General features: G+C 43.0%; 1 protein-coding gene across 1 annotated transcript in view; it reads right to left on the minus strand.

Moving 5' to 3' along the window:
- Positions 1-359: 359 nt before the first annotated feature.
- Positions 360-25,654, minus strand: part of LOC126406501 (sprouty-related, EVH1 domain-containing protein 2-like) — a 31,330-nt gene continuing 6,035 nt past the window's right edge. Inside the window, exons 2-6 of the mRNA XM_050070807.1 lie at positions 13,453-13,645; positions 13,195-13,363; positions 12,381-12,445; positions 5,403-5,561; positions 360-5,213 (exon numbers count right to left, since the gene is read on the minus strand). Of these exons, the coding sequence (XP_049926764.1) occupies positions 4,425-5,213; positions 5,403-5,561; positions 12,381-12,445; positions 13,195-13,363; positions 13,453-13,645 (1,375 nt within the window). The 3' untranslated portion in view covers positions 360-4,424. The remainder of the gene's footprint in view (positions 5,214-5,402; positions 5,562-12,380; positions 12,446-13,194; positions 13,364-13,452; positions 13,646-25,654) is intronic.

The following is a 25,654-nucleotide window of genomic DNA, read 5'->3' on the forward strand; positions in this document are numbered from 1 at the left end:
GCAACTTTTTAACAAAATTAGTCCCTGATTCAGACCAAAGCAAGACAACTCTAGGTCTGACAGCACCCTTATTGTGTCATATTAAGAGGATATTAAGATGGGGGACACAGGACCCTGTGAACATAGATGCATTCCCAAAGCACCACTATGTGTAAGTACAGAAGGGCCAGGATGAGTGTAGACTCCTGACCCATTTTGCCCCTTTAATTAACTGATTTGATGCACTTACACACAAATAGGAGGAACATGGAGGTAAATGATGATGCATGCAGCAGAAGCTCTGCGGTTTGTTACAGTAGCCATTTATGGGGAAGTACCTTCGATCCGAGAGTAAAATTAAGCAGCAGACTCACGTGTGGTTTCACTGTTTTCTCTCATTTTATTGGAGGCGGAAGGTAAGACACACATTTCACTTTAGTTTTCTCACAGACCTGGCCACCCTTCAGTATCTACAAAGTACTTCCTGTTCCTTCTCGAAAGCAAGAGCTACATCCATCGTACATGTTAGAAACAGTTATTTTAAAAAAACAAAAATAGAAATAAAAATGTACAACATACACTTGATATATATAATATAATTTTTGCTCTTTTTTTTTTACAGAGGTAAAAATACTAAGCGTAAAAAATGGGTCTAATTCATTACAGGGTGTCGTTTCTTTAATTTTTCAATTTAAATACACAAGGAGATAAAGAGGATGCGTTCAGGCACTTGTAAATGGCTCTGACATGTGAGAACACACTCAAACACCAGACGAGACAGAGAAAAAAGATTTAAAACACACACACACACACACACACACACACACACACACTCTTTCCAATCTGATTGGCCCTGTCCCTAATACATCACATCATCCAAGGATCTGATTATACTGGATAGGTGTTAGTATGTGATAGCATATTTAGCTGATCCCAGTAGCTTTGGATCAAGGAGCAGGAGAGGGGAAAGGGATGTGGGATAAACACACACACACACACACACACACACACACACACACACCAAGGACGTTCATACTGATACACAGGACAGGATGTATGAAACAGACACAACCAGGGAAGGGAAAAGGACATCCTCAGGCATTCTGTATTTCAACTACAGTAAGTGACATTTCCTTGGCAAAACAATCAGGGGTGGATGTTTGTTTCCAGCGTTTCAGCTGTTCTTCAGACTCCCGTTCTTTTCCAATGGGACCCTACTGATGTCCTGCTTCTTCTTCTTTTTTTTTTAATTATAAAAAGCTTATTGTGTTCCCGGTCACATCCTCTAACGCCACCATCAACCGGGCTTAGACGAAGCATAAAGCACCCAAGCGGTTGTCAGTTTAATGTTGTGCTGTCAGTGCAAGGGCGTGATTGGCTGGCTGCCGTGTCACTCAAACAGTGGGCGACACAGGCAGATAGGACGGCGTTTTTGTTTTCCTCTAATGCCTGAGTTTGTACATTGACACACACACACTACGACACAGACTTTAACTGTTTCGTAAATCAATAGTCGAATATCCGACGTTATGTTTGTGGGCATGATAATGTGGCAAATCTGGCATGGAGGAAAAAAATACGCTGTTGGACAGAACGATAGCGCCCGCCAGTCACATGTGACTGTGGTTTCAGCAAGTTGTCTTAAAATAAAAATACAATTTGGCCATGACGATGCAGCAGGTAACTTTTATAAAAATCATTATATCCTGACAGTAGTACATATGAAAAAAAATCACGTTCCTCCTCCTCATCCTCCTAGTGCTCCTAACGGCATTTGTAAGAATCCACTATCCACCAATCAGAGCCAGGAGAAGTCTCTCACACATGTAAATCGCTGCTCGTGCACACAATGCACTGCCAATAACAGTGTACATGGTGAAGACATGTAAAGAGAAGATGATGACGAAAAGCTTTCTTTCACTCCCACTATTCTGGACTCTGATTGGTTGTTTTCGTTCAGGCCCGGTTGATTCTTGCACATGCCATTAGGAGCACTAGGAGGAGCCAGATTATTTGTCTCATGTACCACCGTCAGGATATAGTGACAGTTTCAGAGAATGTAACCAAATGTTTTTTCTAAATAAAAAATACTTTCTAAATGTTTAAAGGAATACTTTGGACTTTTTGGTAAATACTCATATATCTTTTCTTTTACTGGAAGGTCAGTAATAGCCAAGCAGCCAAGAGATGATTAGCTTAGCTTAGCATAAAGACTGGGAAACAGCTAGCCTGGCTCAGTCATCAACATGTTATACCTCACTGTATCTTGATTGAACAATTTTGAACAATTTTGCACTTCACGTTTCACTCTGACTAAAACAAACAACATATAACATGTTAGTAAGTGAGACCTCTAAGGGCCTGTGTGCACATAGCGTTTTCCTTCAGCAGAAAAAGCAAAAAGTGTTGGCAGCACTTTTTTTTAAATGACATGCTGCGTGTGGGTTTGTTTCTATGACAACAATATCTTGACACTAACATTAGCCAGGTAGCTAACATAACGCGACATCAACAGAAGGTTGACTACACAGTCAAATTCAAGCTTACAAAGCGAAGGGTGATCAAAGCACAACACAGTCTGCCAGTTGATCTGCTCCCAAAAAATTAGGTTTTCTGTCATTGTTGTGACAGTAGACAGTAGCCTAGCTAAAGCAGCGACAGTGACATCACCGAAAGAAGAAACTGAGAAAAAAAGACTACATGGACACAGGCCCTAAAGCTGGTAGGTGGATTTTGTAACCTTTGGATAGAGTCAGGCTTGTTGTTTCCCCGTTTCCAGTGTTTATGCTAAGCTAACCGAACCGCTTCTCGAACATGACAGTGGTATCGACCTTCCCATCTCACTCTTGGCAACAAAGTGTCAGATTATTCCTTTCACAACTCAAGAATGACACGTATACTCATGTTTTATAAATAACTGAAATAAGATTCACTCGCAAAACAAGAAATTTTATACTAATTTTCACTTGTAAGGGGGCTTTAACACCTGTATTTGTTTTTTAAACTTACACTTTGTAGGAGAATATTATGTGTTAAATAATTTTAAACACATCTCACCACTAATTTAATTTGTTGCACCATTCAGATCCCTATCAATTCAGACTTTGCTGTTCCACATGTGACCGGTGGGCTCCACTGAAGGCTTAAAGAGGGGAGTTGATTGTACATCGCAAGCAAACTGGAGTCCTTAGTTTACATGAGAACCTTTTTAAGAGTTCCTTTTCATTACAAAAATAGTTTAAACCAAGTTTAAAAGAGTACGTGGTGAGGCTGATTGCTTGGAGCCGTAACTGTGCTCCTGTTTTTCATTGTAGCAGACATCTTCAGAGGGATGGGGGTGAAGTTTGGAGCCAGACTCCACATTTTAAGGCATAACGGGCACCAAGTTTAACGGTATCTCTTGATTGATTTTTCAGTCCTTGACGTGACACGGACTGCTGACTGAGGTTCTGCAGAGGATGAGGAAATCAGAGCCTTAAAATCTCGCACTGCTTTGAGTATATATTCTGTAAAATATGCCAAAAAGCTGACTGGAATTATAAGACTGGATGGGTTCCTGGTTTAGGTGGTAGTTTAGGCACTGTTTGAAATAACGTGAAAGGAGCAGGGAGACGGATGCTTGAGTATCGTAGCATGACTTGGAGCACCGTCTCATTCAGTGAGTGAATCACAACCCAGCACCTTTTTGCTGGTAGATCAATTCAGTGAGAAAATAAATAGAATAAAAACACGAATCTTTGGGATATTAGAAGATTAAGATGAGTACCACATTTGTTTCAGTGAACAAAGAAGATGTCGATGGTGGAGAGCTATGTAGACTATATACATGAGCTTTACTATGAGCTGCAGTACAGACAACAGAAGGCCTCGGCGCACATTGTAAGCATGCACATATACCATCCACACACATACACACACTCACACACGCAAAGAGGTGTAGTGTCTGATTTCTCTTGTAGCTGGAGTTGAGCTGAGCGGGCCTGATATTGGAATAGATTATAAACAAAATGGCCACGCGTACATCAAAGGAGAGAAAAAATAGAACAAAGAAACAATTCAAGTTCTTTGACGCCGAGTCAGTGTACAAAGTATAAAGTACCTGCATATGTGATACATGACATATAGGTCAGCTATAAAAAAAGGCCCCCTGAAAAAGAGTGCTCTCTCACTAGAAACAGAGCATGAAATGGCCATGTGGAGAGCTGAGAGAACTGTCTGCCGTAAGGGGGAGCTTATCTTCCCAGGCCGTTCAGAAAATGCACCAACTGTTTTTTTTTTGGCTTATTTCAGTGTCTGGAATTTGTAGAGAATCCCAGAGAAACCAAGGCAAGAGAGTGAGCAGCCACGACCACTTGTCCCCTCTGTGTATTTCCCCGTCCTTCCCTTTCCCTGTGCTTGTGTTGGGTTTAGATTTTTTCCTCCGAGAGGCTTCCGAGCGCGGCGGCTCAGCTTAGGGCCTTGTGTCGGCCTCCGCAGCAGCCGCACCTGAGCCCCGCCCGGTGGCAAGCATGGAGAGGCGGGTAAAGGCAGAGGCAGGGCGCCACCAGAGACAAGCCGAGCAGAGCTAACCAGCGTGTGCCGAGTCGACCTCCCCCGCTGCTCTCGCCCCCGTCACAGGAGCAGGGGTCTAAGTAGTCCCCCTCTGGATCGGACATGCAGTGGTAGAGCATGGTGTCTGCCAGCCACATGCAGCTGACCCGCCTGATGCACGCCCGCACAGGGTCCGGCGCATCGTGGCATCGGCCTCTCCGGTTGTCGGAGATGAAAAAGGCCTCGCCGCAGTGCTCGCACTGAGCTCGCTCCAGCCCATCCTCCTTCCGCCCCTTCCCGCCATTGGTGGATGGCGAGGAGCTCGGGAGGAAGGAGCGGGGCTGGCTGGAGACCACAGAGGAGAAGCCCTGGCGATACGAGCCACCATGGCCCTTACTGACCAAGGGTCCGAGGGCGGGGTCAGAGTCTGAAGGCGACAAGGCCGGTGCCAGAGGATAGGTGTAGTCGTGCTTCTGCGCCTCCGTCTTGGCAAAGTGGACGTAGGACTCAGAGTCGTCCATTTGGATGAACTTGTCACGCACTGTGGCGTGGCGGTAGTCCTCGTAGCCCGTGAGCCAGGCACGATCTGACTGGCGTCCATAGTGACGCTCGGTGGTTCGCTCCCAGCTGCGCTCCCGAGGGTTGATGCGGACGATTTCCTCGTCCTCCTGGAAGGTGACATGACGGGGAAGCCGAGACAACGGCTGAAGAGGAAGACAGAATGAAACTTAAATATTGCTGGCAGTGATAAACCCATATTGTTTGTTTACATCAGCAGTAAACAACAACAACCATATTTATTTCTACAAAAAATATATCATAATCAAAAAAAATATTCAGGGACAAAAAATATCTAAACAAATGTCTTTTCCACTGTCCGTCCTTTTACTCACCTGGTCCAAGAAGTAGTGGTCTGAGAGCTGATAGGGGTCGTGGAGGTCGTGGCGATGTCCCAACATGCACTTGTGTCTCTGCGGAAGAGGCGAGGACTCGAGCGGCTGCAGAGAGCTCTCCAGTTTCTGGGAGGAGTTGGATGAGCTGTCTGTGGTGTTCTGAGGGCACAAACAAACACAGGATGCCGGCTGAAAGCTGCACTCTGATTGGATACGCCAAACAAATAGTTGGTCCGAGAGGACGCCATGATTGGACAAACAAAAACAGGAAGCCTCAGCGCAGCTCTGATTGGGAAAACAGGAAGCGTAAGCTCTGCTTCTCGAGCCATTTGATCCACATTTGGATCCCCGTGTGTGAGTTTAACTTTCATAAACAACATCTGCCATAAAACATCTGCAGCAGCCACTAAAAAAACAACGCAGGAATCATCAAATTCGGCATAGGTCTGCCCTCATTAATATAAACAGGGTGGACAAAATATTAGAAACGCCTCAGTATATCTAAAAGAAGTCAACGACAGCAGAAACTGCAGCCTTTGAAATAACTATAAAATCCACAGTTAAATCCACACTGTTCTTTAACAATACTGACAAAAACATTATAACCTTTAAGAAGGTAGGATTTATTGCGGACTGATACTTGGATACCATTAGTTTTAAGTGAAAACTTAAACCAAGACCAACTGTCCGAAACCCAAAAATAATAAATTTACATGACATAAACCTCTGGCTAACCTTTAGTGTCCAGTGTGTAAGATTTCGGGGGATTTAGTGGCATCTAGTGGTGAGGATACTAGACTGCAACCAGCTGAAACTTCTCCCAGTTAGAATTCCTTCAGTGTTCAAGTAGTTTCAACCAGGAGCCGAATTATCCAGAGGTTTAATCCTCTCCAGAACAAACAGACCTGGTGATTTAAACCGGTAAAACACTGAATAAATTATTTTCAGGTTAAAAAAATCTGTGTTTTCCAGCCCTTTTTGTTGCTGAAGAGCTGCAAACTACAGTGGCTGTTGCGAAAAAGCGAATGGCCCTATCTAGAGCCAGTGTTTGGTTTGTCCGTTCTGGGCTACTGTTGAAACACCTGCTCCCTATGTTGATACAAACAGCTCATTCTAAAAGATAACAAGAACACAATTCTTATTTTCAGGTGATTCTACACTAAGGAAAACATACATCTATTTAATTTCTGCCAATGTATCCCCCTAAATCCTGCACACTGGACCTTTAATTTGACAAATCGTTTCAGCACTAACACAAACAACCATAAAGTAAATAGTACCTACACCTGCTAAGTCCACTTTAACACAGATAATATCATTTGACAGTTTAGAGAAGGATCTGTCATGCTTGATATAAAGGTGGTGGTTTGATATTGGGAAGCCAGCATTCTGCATGCACAGTTTTTTGCAGTATCACCTTTTTTGGCCTCTCCCCTGAGTCTTCTCCCCCAGCAACCTGTCCTCCTTCCCTCAATCTCACTTTCTACACATTCCACCTTCCCGTCTCTCTTTCCACCACTCTTTGTGTGTGTGTGTGTGTGTGTGTTTTTGTGTGAACAGTATCCTGTCCCCTTTCCGCTAAAGGCTGTCAGGGCTCCACTCCAACTCAAACCTTGGCCAGACACTAGACAGTGGAGCCGCTGCCGTGTAGCACTCAGACAGACAGATTTCAGACAGGCACACTGAGGATTTGCCAGCTGATAGGACTCCTGTCTCATCATGTCAACCTGGTTATGTGTGCGCCGAGATATTCAAGACGTGACCCAGTGACAAGGGGGCAGGTGTTTGTGTGAGAAAAACTGGCTGAGATGGAGTAGATTTTCTTAATGAATCATATGAAAGAGATATGCTGGTCTTTCCTAACTCAGTGATCCCTCTCTGCATTGTTTAATTTTGATTTGAGTGCCACATGGCTAATCACCAGGAGTCAACAGAGCTGTAGAAAGTCGTATCAATGGTCAACAAGCTTTTCTGCCAAAAAAAAAAAAGTTTGGCCATGGCTGAATTTTACATGATCATCTTCTGTCAGCAGCTCACAGCAGCTATGAGATTTCCGTGCTTCCTTTTTTCCGAACTGATGTGATTTTATTCCAAGAGAAAAAAAATTTCCACCTGACAAGCACAAAATAGATGAGAAGTTTGATTCATGCTTTTCAAATGTTCCCAAATCTCTTCAACTTTTACTGGAAAGAAACCAATGCCTCAGGAAGAGGCGGCTGTAGCTCAGTTGGCCCTGTCCACATGTTGAAGTGTCCTTGAGCAAGACACTGAACCCCAGATTGCTTGCAATGTACAGTATGCGTATGATGAAACAAGAGTCCACAGCCATGCTCACTTGCCGCTCTGTAAGGCTGTGCTTTGAGCTAAAAGCTAATACTTGGATGGCAACAAGCTCACAATGGCATTGCTAACATGTTTAACGTTTTGACCACCTTAGCTGAGCCTGTTAGCATGCTAACAAGTAGCGGTTACCACTAAGTAGAGCTGAAGCTGATGGGAATGTTGTTAGCTTGGCAGGTATTTTGTCTTAAACAAAAATACATGATAAATTCAAATTTCAACCTGGTTACTGGATGAAAAGTTAAAGGAATACTTCACCCACAAAAAGACAATTTGCAAAAGTCAAGGGATCACTTAAGTCATTAGAATTAATTGTTGTTCAAAACGCTGTATGAAACCATCTCATAGAAACTGACAATTGTCACCGAATAAGTCAAAGACCAACACTGCTATCCTTAAATATATTCAGTCACTTTGGACAAAAAGCTGCCAAAATTAATGTAACCTGACAAACCAATGCCCTGAAAATGGTTGCATCCATCACTGGGATCAGCAGGAAGCACTGACTTTTAAAGTTCTAAATTACTTTCAAATGATTCGACATCTTTATCACTTCATTATCGAAACAGTGCTATACTAAGACTGTCACATCAAATACAGCAGAGGCTTTAAGGTTTCTTCCCCTCACTAAACTGCTCCAACCTACAATCAGTCCCAACAGAACCATACACTCTGCAGCCACTTTATTAGGTACACCTTGCTAGTACCAGGTTGGACCCCCCTTTTCCTCCAGAACTGCCTTAATTCTTGGTGTCATAGATTCAACAAGGTCCTGGAAACATTCCTCAGAGATTTCGGTCCATATTGACATGATAGCATCATGCATTTCACCCAGTATGGTCTTCTGCTGCTGTAGCCCATCTGCTTCAAGGTTGGTTCAGAGATGGTCTTCTGCAGACCTTGGTGGTAACAAGTTGTTAATTGAGTTCCTGTTGCCTTTCTGTCATCTTGAACCAGTCTGGCCATTCTCCTCTGACCTCTGGCATCAACAAGGCATTTTCATCCAGAGAACTGCTGCTCACTGGTGCTACGTTCAAAGTCACTTAAATCACCTTTCTTCCCCTTTCTGATGCTCGGTTTGAACTTCAGCAGGTCGTCTTCACCATGTCTACATGCCTAAATGCATTGGGTTGCTGCCACGTGATTGGTTGATTAGCTATTTGTGTTGATGAGCAGTTGAACAGGTGTACCTAATAAAGTGGCCGATGAGTGTATTTCTTGCAGTGTTAACACGATTCATTGTCAGGTATCACCACCGGAAACCCTAACAAACTTTTTCTCAAACTTTATGAAACTGACCAAATCTTTACTCCATGTGTCAAAATCCTGGTACTCTGACAAACCTATAACCAATGGCATGAATTATTTGCCAGACTTATATGACCCAGATCTAGTGTCTGTCTGTCTGTCTGTCTGTCTGTCTGTCTGTCTGTCTGTCTGTCTGCTGAAGCTATCCCCGATTATATCCTGCTCCCCACATGGATACCGCCATGCTGAGAATTTCCCCCAGCTTTCTTACAAAGCCCTCAGAGCAGCCGGCCAAAAATAACATAACATGCTGCCTCCGCTCAGGGCCCCGCCCCCCTGGAGAAGACATTACCGGGGGGAGGAGCCGATACGGTTTAAAACCAGTCCGACTCTGGCCTCCACGGCTGCAACTAATTCAAAACACAGACACAGACTCTCTGCTGCGAGCTCAAACTGCACACAAGGAGAGAGGGAGACAGACAGGAGTTGAGGGGGAGAGTTTATATTTCTGGACATCCTCTGTCTATATATTCTGGCCCAAGGCTGGACAGAGGGCATTTCAAGTTATTTTCTGACACAAAACATGCCCTGACTCAAAGCTCGGGAGGATTCATCCTTCAACAGGGCCGTCTCGCTCTCCTGGGATGAGCCCAGAATTGCTTCAATAGCTCTCACTCCCCCTGTTGTGAATGAGCCAAAATAGAGACAGAGAGAGAGGGAGACGTGCTGAAGGGAGGGACAGAGGAAGGGTTGGGTTAAGTTTAGGTTTGGCGAACGAGGAATAATTTAGGGAAGTATGTCCATCCTAGCTCTCCCACCCCTCTGCACCGTCCTCCCCCGTCCCCCCTGAAGGCTGTAAATCTGCTGCAGCATTTCCCCCTGTCCACGACTGCCCACCTCGCAAACTCTGCCGCCACCGCTAACTTTAGGAAAGGTCATTAGCACAGGCTGAGAGGAACACAAGCAGCACTGAGCCCCGTTAGTGTATCCCATAGTTATCAACTTGTGATTTTCATTGTTAATTCTGAATTCAGATGGTTATTCACGAGACAAGATGAAGTCCCAGGAGCAGAAGGAGTGAAATAAATGAGACACAGCATTGTTTTGTCTCAGTGTTTTTGTAATTTCAACACGCCAACACACTTTTTTGTGCCAAATTTGTTTTCCAAAGTGCTGCTCGATACTCTGTGCTTTCAATTATATGTTTTTTGGATTGAAAATACAGACTACAGGCTTGTAATTCCTTTCATTCAGGCAAAGAATGTATGTGCAGGTCTGCTGGCTATTAGCTGCAATCTTTGTGGTGTGTTCAAGTACAAATTTTAAAAGCAGACATGCAAAGTATTTCTCAAGTCAGCCATTGTTGGTGCTGGTTCTTGGTGTTTCAGGGCCCTTAAAGCTCAAACACCTAACAGGGTGAGCCATCCCTGTGCTTTAAAAATTGAGCTGTAACACTTATGAGTTCCTATAGCGCTTCAACTGAGCAGCTGAGTCATATTTGGGGTGAATATGGCGGCTTTTTACGCAGCAACACTAGTGTACTGCCTCAAATTTGTTGCACTGAAAGCTTCCACTTTCCTAAAAAACCTGATGCTCCATTTCAGGGGTTGCTCCACCCCTCTGACAGCGCTGTAGCCTCCCATCCACCCCTCCTCATGTGTTTGTATGCGTCTCTGTGGTGGCTGTACACTCCCAGCAGAGCACCTATTAGTCTTGGCCCTTACAGACAGCTCGAGTCAAAGATGAACCACGAGGCACTTCCTCTCGTAAATCACCGGCCCTGCACTAAGCTGGGAAACAGCTGCTAGCTGCTTGTTTGGTGGCGGCTCTCTTTTTCAACTGGGAGGGTGCAGAGGGTGGGTGAGGAAGGAGGGAGGAGGGGAGAGGGTCGTCAGGAGAGAGCGAGGTGGTGGGATACAGGAAGTGACCTTGTGACCTGGCCTGCTGCTCCTGGTGTCAGGTTACAGAGTGGGGGGAGGGGGTCCTTCATGCTAGCTTAAGGTAGAGAGGCCCTCACACACAACAAAAAAAACACACACACACATACACTTCATGTGCTGTGGCAGGTATCTTGACACCGGGAGGGGATCCTGAGTGAAGCTGAAATACCTTGCGGACATGGATGAAGCAAAGTTTTGAGATGTTTTGGCTCCTCTGGGGTTTTGGCCTAACAGTTGATCAGTGTGTGGTACTACTTCTGTTTCAATGATGAATCCTGAGGGTGTTTATCGCCATCAACAGCTTCCTAGTTCACAATGTTATCACTTTATTATGTGGAGATATATCACTTGGAAAATGAACTAAGTTTGATTTTGACAGTTTATGTCAAAGTCCTTTCATCAATCATTTTGTTCAGACTTCACATCCTTGACACCTCAGAGGCCGATCACATACCACGTTTTTGGCACCCTCAGCTCTATTGTCGTCAATGTAGATGTGGGAAAGGCGCTTAGAAGTGTTCATGAGCTCCTATTTTTCAGAGTGCGATGGCTGCACCCTGGGATAAACAAAGTTCAACTTTTGGAATGCAGCAATGTGCATGGCAAGTCATGTGACAAGGAACAACCAATTACAGCCAGCAGATATCTGGCAGAGTCTGTGGTAAATATGAAGGAGAAGTTGATTTTTGGAGAAGGGCTACCTTGAGTTTAACAATCTGTCCCATGGACAAATTTTTTTTACACCTAATCCACACTTAAAAAACAACGGACGACAAAGATCATCAGCTCCAAACTTGGGGTTTCTGTACACAGGCCTGGATAGGGTGGGGAACTGCCCATTGGTCCGACAGCCCATTGGTTCGACATCCCATTGTTCCGACCATATTAAACTCATTGTTCCGAAGTCCGTTCCGAAATCATCATGATGCCCTGTGGTTAAGGTCTGGTTAGGTTTAGGCACAAAAACCACTTGGTTAGGGTCAGGAAAAGATCATGGTGTGGGTTAAAATGAAAAAGAAAGTGACAAACACATAAGCCGTGAGCCTGCTCCGCCTCAAGCCTTTCCCAGCTGACCCAGAGCTGGTCGCGGCGCACCATATGCCCGCCGCGAGCCGTTCAGCACCGCGGACAGTCGGACTAATGGGATGTTGAACCAATGGGCTGTCGGACCAATGACATGGACCCATAGGGTGCTGGTTTATTTGCTTGGCAACGTCAGATGCATCCTGCTTCTGCCCCCTTGAAAGTTGCTAGCAGGCACAAGAGCAGCACCCAGCACCCAACCTCGCGTTTTCCAGGTGATAAAAGACGCTGCCTGTGTCCCAGCCTTTATTTAGTCACGTGACAACACAGACATGCAGCAGTTACACGTGGCTAGTTGTATAAAACAGATTGACTTTCTATAACCCATAATTCCAACATGTATAGGACATGAATGCAGGAAACTTACAGTGAAGACGTCGTCGTCACCAAGCTCGCCCTCATTCTGGAGTGCTGTAGAGGAGGTTGTGGAGCCTACAGAGAGGAAAACATCCATTACTTCAGGGCTCCAACACCGTACTGGAGGATTTATTCATGAGGGTAAACGCCTTTGCACACCAAGTACACTGACTCAAAAACTGGTTCAATTTTCTTCCTTTTTTCGCATCTGTCAAAAGCCGTCAGAAAGTTGTTAGACCACCAAGCAGTGAAGAAAATGTGGCGTAACCTGCAGGACGCACAGCTAGATACGCAACAAGAGGAACGGGGTGCAGAGTATCATTTCATAACTCAGATAGCCTGCTTTCAACAGGTCAGATAGTACAATTCAAGTGGATGACGATGACGAGGAGGAGGATGTGATAGAGGGTGAGAACAGCACACAGACAGAGAGAGAAACAGCTCAGCCCATGCAGGTAGCTGCAGTGCCAAATGCAAGGCACGGGCAGAGTGGCGACTCCAGTGGAGAGAAACAAGGGAGGAAATGAGTCTTTCCATTTTGTCTCGAACTTTTGCAACAAATAAAACAATGAAACACCTTTGACTCAGTGTGCAAGGTTTCTGTGCGTAACTGTTTTTAACAGATGATAGATATAAAAAGATGCATACGAACAATTTGGACTTGGTGTGCAAAGGCCTTTAACATGGAGCTCATGCAGTAACACATGAGATGGACTATGTCGTAAAATGAACACAATCCAAGGAGGGATCACAGTGATGAAGAAACATCTGAGTGTCCTAGCTCAAATCATTGCTTCATGAATTTATAAAATCTGTCCCTTTACCTTCAGCCAGGTCCTCGATGGCTTTCCGTACCCCTCTGTCGAACGCTCTGGCGTCAGCCGGGCTCTGGAAGGACAGGCCACACTTCCTGTCCTCCACCTTCCAATGGTGAAATGTGGGCGTTGCTATGGTGTAAACCAGGTCCTTCCTCAGCGGACAGTCCAGGATCACCTATTGTAAAGAAAATTTCCATATAAACTTCCATATCTTATCCTTAAAGGAACTTTGATGGGCTTTTGTTGATGCCTGTGAGTTTTTACCTGTTTGTCCCGCAGCCGCTCACCACGGATGAGGAACTGGGAGCTGCTGGAGGTCGGCACGGGTGCCAGCTCTGGTGGCAGGAGGCGGCACACCCCGACCCTGCTCAGAGCTCCCCCATCCTGGGCCAGCCAGCCACCGCTCGAGTCGTCCCGCGTCATCACCACCGCTTTCACACGCACGATGTAGCTGTCACTGCATGGAGAAACAGAGAGAAGAAGAGAGTCAGCTACATTACAAGTGAAACCAGATAACCAGCTTCAAATAATAAATGAACGCTTGATACATTTTTCTGATAAAAGGTTCTGTTACCACTATGTCCTGGTAATAAGTATGCACAATATAATCTTGTAGGGTGTTGCCATATCTAAAATGCCACCCACATAATTTCCTTTACACTTCTTTTTACCAAGCTAGATGCCGTATCTCATTTCCATGAAAGTGAACTTCAAAATACACTTCAAGAGTATTATGAGTGATGCCAGTAAATATGTCGGCCAACAATGAAAGCGTTAGATTAGAACAGGAGGTTTCAATCAACATTTAGGAGCACAAGAAGCTCGAAATCTTCTCTATGCACCACCTGCTGACTGCATCTTAACGTGGGGTAGGAACATAAATCTTCCACTTCATCGTTTGCATAATAAGCCAGATAAACAAAAAGATACATAAAAGATGAGCATGTGCATTTAAGCCATGGAACAAATATTTTCCATGCAATAAAAAAAAACTCTTTAGGCAACAAAGGTTCCTCCGCAGGCACAAACAACCATTTCATCCTGGCCTCCACTTGTATAAATTGACTATCCTGTACTCCTCGTCTTAATTTTTCTGTCCTGAGTCAAAGAGTGAGTTAATGCCACAGCAGTTTATTATAGAGCTGGATTCACACAGTGGCAGAATGTTTGAGGGCGTCTCTCAAGTCACGACTTTGCCTGGTCCTCGCTGTGCTGAGGTGGGAGGTGTTGCACCGGGACAAGTCAGCACAAACACACACGCTCACACTTTAATGTAAATGTAGCTCGGTGTTACATTTTCTTTGGTGGCACTCACAACTTCATCGAGAGGAGAAATTCAACATGAGATGATCATTCAATTAATCAAATACGGTGACTACTACCTCAACTAAACATTTTCCTGTGATTATTGACAAAAATGTCTGTTATTGGAGCATCCAGTGGCTTAGTGTATGTGTACTAATATATAAATAATCTGCAACTGCAACATCCCAGGTTCAATTCCTGCCAGAGACCTTTGTTAATGTCTCTCTCTCTTCCTGCATTTCCTGCTTGTGTCACTATGATATTAAGTGTCACAGCAATAATGTTAATAGGCTCTTCTCAAGTAGAATTACAAAACTGTGATGTTTCCCTGCTTTAAAATCATGAAACGAACGCTAAATAAGAGACAGAAATGTACAATTTGGCTCATCATTTGTCATTACAGAAGTATTTCACTACTGGAAAGATGGTCCATTCATGAAACTGGGCTGTCTATACAATAGAAAGACGCAAGTCCTTTTAAAGTTGGTGCTACATGATCAGAGAAAAGATAGGAAAACAGGGCTGTGGCATTTGCTTTTGCTCAAGAGGTACAAAACTTACAACTACCAGAATGCACTGCACCACACAGGGCTAATAAACACTCCTGCTGGTGGGTGACATAATGTGAGCTTGTCCATTTTAACACAGGAAACAATATGGCGGCTGACTGATAGCAAACAGTCATGTACTACAGTTAAACGTTAAGCTAAAATATGTTTCTGCAAACATCTGAGGTGAGAAATAGGCAACGCAGTCACAGAATCTTGGTTTATATTTCGTCAGCACTGCTTAGCTTTACTGTTTAATCTCAGTATTTTTAGCATCCATTTTTACAATGCAGGAAACAGCATGGTGCCCACTTCCTGTTCATAATACTCATATTAGAGCCAAACAGTGCACTAAAATATGTTTCTGGTGACATTTTAGGCAAGAAATAGGCAAGACCGTTAACAGAATCTTGGTTTATATTTTATCAGCACTGCCTAGTTTTACTGTTTGATCTGAGTTTGGTTTGTATTTGGAGTCACTCTCTTGATCCGCTTCTATACTCTTTGTGTCCGTGGTGGGCATATGAAAATGAGGAAGTACAATCTGTAGTTTGAGCAACAGCCCAAGAGCCAGCGAAAACCCAACTTGAGCTGAGAGATGAGCAGGGAAATGTGGGTGCTGGTAAGATGGAGGGAAGTCTACCACAGTTTATCTACAAAGTTGGTTAAAAAATGGCAAAGTATCCCTTTAATTTAAGAGATTTTCTAAAAGAACCCATGGTTAATTTAAAGACAACGCCAAATGCGAGGATTTGCTTCTTTTCTCTGCAATGTCAAGCCGACACCTTGGCCTCTAGTGGGCATTTGCCACCATTTTCTGACATTTTATAGCCTAATTATTAATCACTTAATTACATAAATAAACAAATGCATTCATAATGAAAACTATCATTTATTGTAGCCCTGTTTTGTAGTCATAAACCAAAGTAATCATCTCCTAACTACACACCAAATAGTTTGTGAACTTGCAGCAGATGAGAAGCCAGTGGATTGATCGGACACGTCGCACAAACTGACTGATAACAAAGCTACAGTTTGTGCTATACAGCTGTACTAAACAATACGTGACAAAAACTCCCTCTGCAGCCAATGGAGTCGTCAGTGACTCTAACATGAGGCGACACAATGGAGGCTGAACGGTAAAACACAAGACATTCTCAAGCATTAGCATGACAGCCACCACCCTCACAGGGACACAATGAACGCGGTCACAATCCACATGAATGATCTGACAATAACAGGATGTACCTCTGTGTATTCTATCGATGCTGCGCTGTGTGTACATGTATGTGTGTGTGTGTGTGTGTGTGTGTGTGTGCAGGCGGCAAAGGGATGAAGAGAGAAATAGAAGGAGGGAGGGAAGGAGGGAGGGAGGGAGGGAGGAAGAGAGGCAGAGTGGGAGTGAATGAGAGAGGTGTTGTTATATAATTAGCTTACAGACAGTCCCAAGGATTTGATGCACACACACACACACACACACACACACACACACACGGCACACGGCACATACACACACACAGCACACACAGCACACACACACAGGTGGCAAAACTGGTTCACCAGCTCCCGCCCACACACATTCATAAAACTGACTGAATGACAGACTGACTGACTGACTGGGTGACAGAAAAGCAACTACTGATTCTCCCACAAGGTTTGCGATTTTGTGTAAACACACACACGCACACACACATCAATTATTCACAGACACACACACACACACACACACACACACTTAAAATAAATGCTTCCTCTGAATCCAATTCAACCGACTACACTTTCCCATTCAGATATTTAAGATGTGTTGTGTTTGGGCTCTAAAGACACACAAGACAAAACCTACACGTTAAATGATTTAAAAAAAATAAATTAAGACACTTGAGATTCAATACTGGCCTAAAAACAATAACTGGAAGAGTAAAACTGTTGCACACTGGAGCTTTAGTGGTACAGTTTGTAGGCTGGTGTCATTTCACTTGTCATGTCAGACCATAATGGGCGGAGGCAAACAGTCATTCAGGTTCTGCTGAGCCACGAGGGAAACTTGAATGGCAACAAAGGAAATAATGGAAACTCAAAATAGAAAAGTCAATGATCTATTTATAATTCCATTATTTCATGATCTTGAGAGGAAGCAATCTAACTTACTTTACAGTTGCTGGCTGGAGGCTACAGTGCAGGGTGTATTGAGCATTAAAGTGGAGCTAGGCTTCTGGTAACAGACTTTTATAATGACTAATTAATATTATTTAATGTCTTCACAGCCAGCTGCTGTTAGATGTTGGACTAGCACATTACTGTGGTTTAAATTGCTGGTTAAATGCGTTAAATGCAAGGGTGCTCTGGGTGTGGATAACAGTGCATTTGCGCCATTTTTGTTGTTTCAAGTTGGTTCAAAGACCATGATGCAGGACGGAAACATCTAGTGGTGTAGCGGTAGTTGATGAGGTGGGTGTACTATGAGGTAGATGGGTCGGCTACCAAGGAGGAAGTGGGTGTACTCCCCTATATATTCCAATTACTTTGTGGCTGATAGGTGGGCATACTCTAAACGAACAGAAAAAGAGGTGGGTATACCCCTTACACCAACGTATACTCTCCACCACACCACTGCAAACATCTAAAGGAATGAAAGATTAAAGCCTCTTTGACCAAAAGCTTGCTACAGAGTTCAGTGTCTGATGCTTTTTGCATTCATTGTGATTGTTTTACAGCTCCAGCACCTCCACTAAGTCCGTTTCTTTTGCTCCATTTTTGAAAAACATCTCAAAAGACAAGGGGGATTTAAAAAGATGATTCTTGATTAAAAAAAATTGGGGCTTGTTATTCAGATACATTTCCCTCACCCTGAAATAAACTTGCGAGCCGTGTGTGTGTGTGTATATATATTGTGTTTTGATGACGTTGGTGTTGGTTAGGTTTGCTAACCACTTACCCTTATCTGACAACAGATATGGTGACAAGAAACCACTAAACAGACTTTGTTTATAGGCCTGTCATGATGTTTATCGACTTATCTAGGTCACCAAAAATGATTGAGGTCATGTCCACATATGGTGCGATGTTGTCCTTGTATTTATATGCATGTTTGTTTATGTAAGAATCTCACCAACATTTTAGCCAACATGATAAGACGGGTGCGGCACCTACACCTTTTTTTTTTTTTTTAACAGCGCCTATAATATGAATGGAATGAACGTTCTTTACAGGTCTAGCGTGTAGGACTTAGTGGCATCTGGCAGTGAGGTTGCAGATTGCAACCAACTGAAACTTCTCCCATGTCCCAAGCGAGAACTACAGTGGCCTATCTAGAGCCAGTGTTTGATTTGTCCAGTCTGGGCTGCTGTAGAAACAATATGGTGGACTCTGTGGAAGTGGACCTGCTCTGTATGTTCATATAAACAGCTCATTTAGAGGTAAAAAATAACAAGTGATTATAAACTGTTGTTTTCAATATTATATTCCATTTCTGCCAATAGATGCCCCTAAATTTTACACACTGGACCTTTAAAATGGCAATACTATTGTTTATTACAATTATTTCTGGGACAATATATCGTCCAACAAGGTAGATATCGTGACAGGCCTAGTTGTATTCCTGTGAAAACCTATGTTGGTTTTCTGACATTGACAAATGTTAATTGTGAAAATCCACCCCGCTGCTCTCATATCAAAGCACCACAGCGGTTTTAACATGACTCAAACACATGTACAACACCATTCACACACAGAACCACACATCCAGTCCACCCACATACAGAAATAACACCAAATTCTGTGCTATATAAGCACAAGTGCTTTAAGACACACGACACCGGCTATCAGCTCTCTGAGATGAACTTGTCACATTTTGGGCCGTCTTGTGACCCATGTTTAGAGCCCCCATCTGCCGACAGGCCCTGTAATCTGTGGCTGGAACACACAGACAGCCACAACCAGCAGCAACGCGCTACTTTAATACACTTGGGAGTGACCACACATTCTGGCACAAACACACACACACATTTGGGAACTGTGAATCTAATTCTGTCTGCACGAATGTGGCACGAGGTGCAGATGCTGAAAAAAGGCCTGTAACGCCCACCTTGAGAAAAGGTGGTCGAAACACTATTTATAATCAACTATTTGTGCATAAACAATCTTTAACTTACAATATTTGAGCAAAAAGTGTGCTCCAGGTGATTTACAATGATCACATTTGTTGTGCTCAAAGCTGCAGGCACTTTTCAAAGTCTCTGTTAGGTGGGATGAGGATGTAAGGTGTTGCATCAGAAGACGAGTGATGACTCAGTTTAGAAGGAAGATAGAGGGGGAACTCAACACCTCACTGATAAGGAAAGAGCAGGCAATTTATGTATCACATCCTCTTCTAATTTAATATGAGCTGTTGCCATCAGGTCGAAGGTTCAGGTTGTGTCTGGCTCCTGCTTCTTAAGACTGGCACCACACTGTAGCTGCCAGCCACATCTCTTTCTATATACACCAGTATACTGTTGCCTTGTCAATGTGATGTGAATGTTTTTATGTGTCTTTAGGCCACGTTTCTGATTTTCTGCCGGCTGACTTCCTCCGAACCTGACTCACAGGCTCCTCCAGCTAGCGTGGGCGGCATTCAATATAATGATACAAAGTTTGAGTTCCAGTACAGTGAGCGTCGTGACAATCACTCACAGCACCAAATTCAACAAACTGGTAGGCAAACATACTGACAGTTTCTTTGAGCAAACTGCAGCCACAGATGTAAAACAGCATAGATAGGTAGTAGCTGCTCTACTTCCATGTTCACAGCCACTTGTATACTTTTTCTGGGGGAGTGAATGATGCTTGTTACTATGGGTACAATGCAGCACTATTACTTATGCACACTGTTGTAGTACTCGAGGTTGGTCTCGGTATCAAGACCTGTCTCAAGACCACTTTTGATGGTCTTGTCTCAGTCGCAGACAAAATGGACACTGGACTTAAAGAGTGATCAAGATCACAACTTTGGGGATATCGCTAAATTTCCTGTGCAGACAAGTATGGTTGAATAAAATGTTTAAGCTGGTTGTTGATCACATAGGGAAGTGGTTGGGTCTGACCATACCTAAATCACTGAGGTTATGCCTTATGGGGGACCAAGCAGAATTGCCAAATGTATAAAAATATGACCTTGTTGTGATAAATGTAGGGGTCGTCACAGCTGTCTGAGTGATCCTCAGATTCTGGTAGAGTACATCACCTCCACATTTTAAAAAATGGAAGGAATCTATGTTAGAAATTGTGTCATACGAACATATGTTAGCTAGGGTCAGCAATGTTAAAGTTAAAGTTAAAAGCTTTCAGAGGTCATGGGAGGCTTTTTGCTTGTAATATGTCTGTTGAACTGTAATGACGCGGTGTTTAGTTGAACCGCTGTGGTTGCTAAATTACAATTTTGGGTATAAGAATGTGTAGCTGTTGAGTTATGTTGAGTTCCAATAACAGTACCATCGGTTTGTTCAGATTAGATGAATAAAAATTTGAATTATAAAACAGGGTTAGGCTGGTTTTGGTTCCTTATTGTTTGTTTGATTTTAGAAAACTCCCATACATCAAATTCACCACCTGCCTTTTGTTTGTATCAAGACACTTCTCATTCTACACGTATACATTCACATACAGTATGGCGATAAAAGAGGTGGATGAAGAGCAATCTTAATTTCTTTTCTGTGGGTGTTTTTACGGGAATGTGGATCTTTTTTTGCATGTTTCACATTTTATCAGAAGTGTGTCACACATTGTCAGACTTGCACCGGTCTGTTTGGAGTCTCAACCCCTAAAAACTCGGTCTTGTCTCAGTTTCGATACACTCTGGTCTTGGTCATGACTTGGTGTCGGTTTAAGTCAGGGGTCTGCAACCTTTACTATTAAAAGAGCCATTATTGGCCAAAAAAATCTGTCTGAAGCCGCAAAACATATTTAAATAATGGCAACACAGCCTATTAAATCTCAATTAGCCATCAACATTATGTATAGGTCTTAATGAGCATTCATTAATATGATTTACTACAAGGTGGCTACTCTGCAGTGGGCTATTTATAATTATTTCGTACTTTAACTCGGGGGAAACTTAACAAATCTGTCCACGTATTATTAAATCCTCAATTTTCTTCCAAGACTTTTCCGTTTTTAAGATTGGGATCCATAGCTAGCCTTGCTAGAGAGACTCCAAGTTAGCCACCGCTTCTTAAGTTCAGCAAAACCTAGAAGAAAAGGCACCAGGTCGCAGACGTATGACGCACATTTTAGTTGATGAAACGTTAAAACATTTTTTAAATTCGATGTATAGGCTACACATTTTTACAATTGAAGAATGTGATAATCACTTTAGGCCTACAACAATGACAAATGAAAATATGAATGTTAAAAAATAACTGTTATTCACTTCCAGATAATTTAATGTCAAAGCCACCGGGAGCCACCGAAACACGGCTAAAGAGCCACGTGTTGCCTACCCCTGCTTTAGGTGGCTGCTTATGCATCATATGCTAATTCAATCTGCCTTAGCGGATGTTTTTGGCCACTTGAGGGCAGCGGAAACAAGCTGTAAACACAACAATGCTGTATTACCACCATGTAAAGTTGAATGTGTCAGCTAACATGTTGCCTATCGACACATCCAGCAGACACAAAGCGCTGTTAGCATTCATTTGGAGTGATGTCTGAGGCCACTTGGTGAATACAATTCTGCGTTTCATATAGTTCATCCATTCTGTACTTTGTATTTCTATGCCCAGTCCTCGCCTTGCAAACAAGTTTGTTTCATAATGGAGGAAATGAGCTTTGGGTGGAGTACACACCTGTAGACTCCCTGGCAAGCCACATTAGTTCACCGTCAATGAACTCTAACGTTGTAACTGTTAAATTTATTTGCCTGTAAGCCACATTCTGTCTGCATTTACTGTCAAAACACTGCTAAATTACACCTGGAGCTGATAACTTTTTACATGCGTTCTTTTAGAGTATTAGGAGTGCGACTCAGTGAGCTGGGCCCTGCGAATACCTGACGTGGTCTGTGTCTAACAATATTGCAATAAAACAGTAAAGGGGGCTGGGGAGCAGCCTGTTATCAGGTCTGGAATCCAGCTCATGTGTGACAGATAAAAGGGCCAGTGAGGGCAGCCCAGCCATGTGTGATAAGGGCGGCTATACTTCCTCTGATAAGGAATGACTGGCCGCACCTCTGCCTGATCAACAGAACCACCCACCCACACACACACACACACACACACACACACACACACACACAGGGTCCGCCTCTCTCCGTGGAACTCCATACACACACAGATAACACATGCCCTGTCTGCAGTGATCAGGAAGTGACTCAAAGGTGCTTCACAGTCTGGATATATTTCATTATTAGTTTTACTTTTGATGCACTGAACTATGTATTACAGCACTTCCGATTAAGGGACAACAGCAATGACACATACAACACAGAAACCTATAGTTGATTACATGTGGTTTATCAAGTGAAAATACCAACCATGTGGTAAATACAGCTACTCAAATGTGAAGATTTGGCTGATTTTCTGTTTCACATCAATGTTAATTTAACATCTCTGGATTTTGACTATTACTCAGACTCATTCTGTGGAGTTTTGTGTTTGTATATCAATGTATTTCTGATTTAAATGTGATGCTAGGAAGGAATGAAGAGGAGGAACTCATCTTAAGCGTGGACAAATGTGTGTGACAGGGTATAAAGTTTATAAGTGTAAACAAAGAACTACAAATAAAGATGGTGAATTGTGTAATTTTCTTCAACGTTTTTGTGATATTTTAGTTACACAGATAAGTCGCCAACTTTGCAAAGATCATTTCTTATATTTCATTCTGGCATTCATTCATACTTTCATTTTACTGTGAGGATTTAAAGGACAGAAAAAGAGAGTGGTGGGGTGAGAAGAGTTCATTCACAATTATTGATCCTGGAGGATCCTGAGGGGAAGTTTCATCGGCTTTCTGTCAATCAGCTGCAGATAAATGGAACGCTCCCATGTTGGTCTGGGCAACACAAGGCTCAGGCTGCTGGTGTGAGTGAGTCTGAGAGGTCACTAATTAGCAGGAGCAGTAACTAAGACTGGGAATATTTAAAAAAAATTATGATACCAGTACCAATACCAGTACCCTTAAAGAAATACCGATGCCAACAGAGTACTTAATAGTACAGTTGTGTAAAATGCTTGTGTTGGTGGCATCTCGTCACGCTCAACTGCCAATTCCATCACGTACACTGCACTCAACCTCAACGCACCACAGACTGTGTGGGTTGCAGCTTTTGTGGAAGTGGGCCAATCATACGACACATTAAATCAAATGCTTGCGGTGATGGCTGTATGCCAAACCTGTGTGCCAAACCAAATAGTCAGTTTTTCTAGATCCGGGTATAAAAAGGATCGAATGCAAGAATAATTTGACTGGAGAAGTTTCAATACTACTTGGTACTGAGTTATTGCGATTGATACCTTAAAAGGTAGTATTGCCCAGCCCTGGAATTAAATTATGACTTCCCAAACCCAATTGATGAATCACAATGTGATAACTCAGTCAATCTCTTTGGGAGAAAAATAGTGTCACTGCAGCTAATCGTTTTAAAATAGATGAAATGGTAAAACAAAAACTAAAAAACATGAGCAAAGCAAAGACTCGAAATCACACTTAATCAAGTCCAATTAACTCTGGAATTTCGAAACATTATTTCTGTAGCCTTTATGGACAAAGACTCTGGGATACTACGATGTTGGGTCCAAAAACAACCATGTCCAAATGTTCCATGCCCAATTGTGTTTCACGTTATCCAACAGCTTGTAACCGCACTCCTAGCAGTCATCCCTGAGGCGCCTCTGCAACTGTACAGAAAAAAAACTAATTGCTTCTAAACCTCTTCAAAGCGGCTGAAAAGCCAACCAAGACCCTCCATAATGCCTCATATCCTCTTATACTGTGTTAGGCTTATCGCTTTGGGTCAAACGTAAGTGACGAGGGGCTTTCTAATGCTCTCTGCATCTGTGATTGACATCTGTCAAACCCTGGTGTGTTTGATCAGGTAGACTTCGTTTACATAAACTGTCAGACATCAATGGTTTATCTTGTAATTGGACGGCCTGTGGTCCAGCTCCAGGGCGCCAAACCAACTGAAAATGATTTGCATAATGAATACTAGGAAGTCTGTTCTCCGAGGGCTTCCCTAGTCTAAATATGCTGGGATATTTACCACTACACATGATGGTCTGCGACGCTTCCTGATGGTATTTGCGGTTAGTCTGAAATTAGCCTGTAGGCGTTCTCTATTATGTGTTAAATAGTTTTATGTTCACACGAAAACATCCAGTTTCCAAGAAGCTTCCGGCTGAAATAACTTCAACTGACTGTGCATTGAATGCAAAAATAAGAGTACTGTTTAAAAGTGGCGGGACTTTTTAAAATTGTTTTGATGTAGATGAGATCACCACAGATGCTGTGTAAGAGTGACTAAACATAAACCAAGACAGGGGAGGACCCAGACTGACTTGTATGCAACAGGAATAAACTCTTTGGCCGGCATAGCAAAATAGTTTCAGACATGGTCAGCCAAATCGTGGGACACAACACCGAACAAGATAAACTTTAAAGTATGTCCCACAAAATGATCTCCATTCCTGTAAATGTCATGTGGAGAAAATCGGCGTTGGTGGAAGATAAATTATAAACGCTATTGCTACAGTTTCACTCTTTTTTAGACCGATCACATATCAGCCAGAAGAACAGAGCACACAATGTACAGTACAGTAAAGTATTTGTCTACATGAGAACATACATTACATGCACACAAACTGTACTGTGCGTGTTGACTTACAGTGAGTCAATGATCCAGGTACTATGATGTCAAACTAGGTATAAAGCCGAACTGGTTACTGAGGAAGTGAAAGTTCACCGAGTTCATTCACTGAAGAGCCGAGAAGAATCAGAGTCTTCAGTAACCAGCACAGTGGATTGTTGTATACTTGGTGTGACAAGGGGGGGAAAAACACACTGAGTGAAGTGAATGAAAACTCAAGCTATTATAATCTTGGTCATCCAGTCAGCTGATGAGCAGAGATTAGTAAAAAAAAAATCAGGCAAACAATCCGGGTCCATTGTTTGGTCTCCAGATATAAACAGCTCGGGCCATTATATAAAGGCTCCGGATAGCAACCAGTGATGAGCTGCTCTGTAAAACACAGGAAACACTGTGAACAAGGATCTGTTCCACATGATGTGTGTGTGTGTGTGTGTGTGTGTGTGTGTGTGTGTGTGTGTGTGTGTGTGTGTGTGTGGAGGGGGAGTACAGAGAGATAGAGACAAAAATGCAAAGGAAGTTCATTTGTGGACATGCAATGTGTAACCATACTCGCTTCGTGTCATAATGTTACGCTAATTGCCTGTGGATCCATGTAAACCAGCATAAGACTTTGTTTCTGTAATTAAGATAATATATTGCTATGTTTATTTTTGTTTCCTTTCTGTTTTCTACTTTTTTTTCTTTCATTTGTGAAATTATGTCATCATAAGGTCTAACACATGGTATAAAAGAGTGTGCGCTTCTAAAAAAAAAAAGCCCCTCTGAGTCT

This window comes from Epinephelus moara, chromosome 19, assembly GCF_006386435.1.
Source record: "Epinephelus moara isolate mb chromosome 19, YSFRI_EMoa_1.0, whole genome shotgun sequence".
Taxonomy (NCBI): domain Eukaryota; kingdom Metazoa; phylum Chordata; class Actinopteri; order Perciformes; family Serranidae; genus Epinephelus; species Epinephelus moara.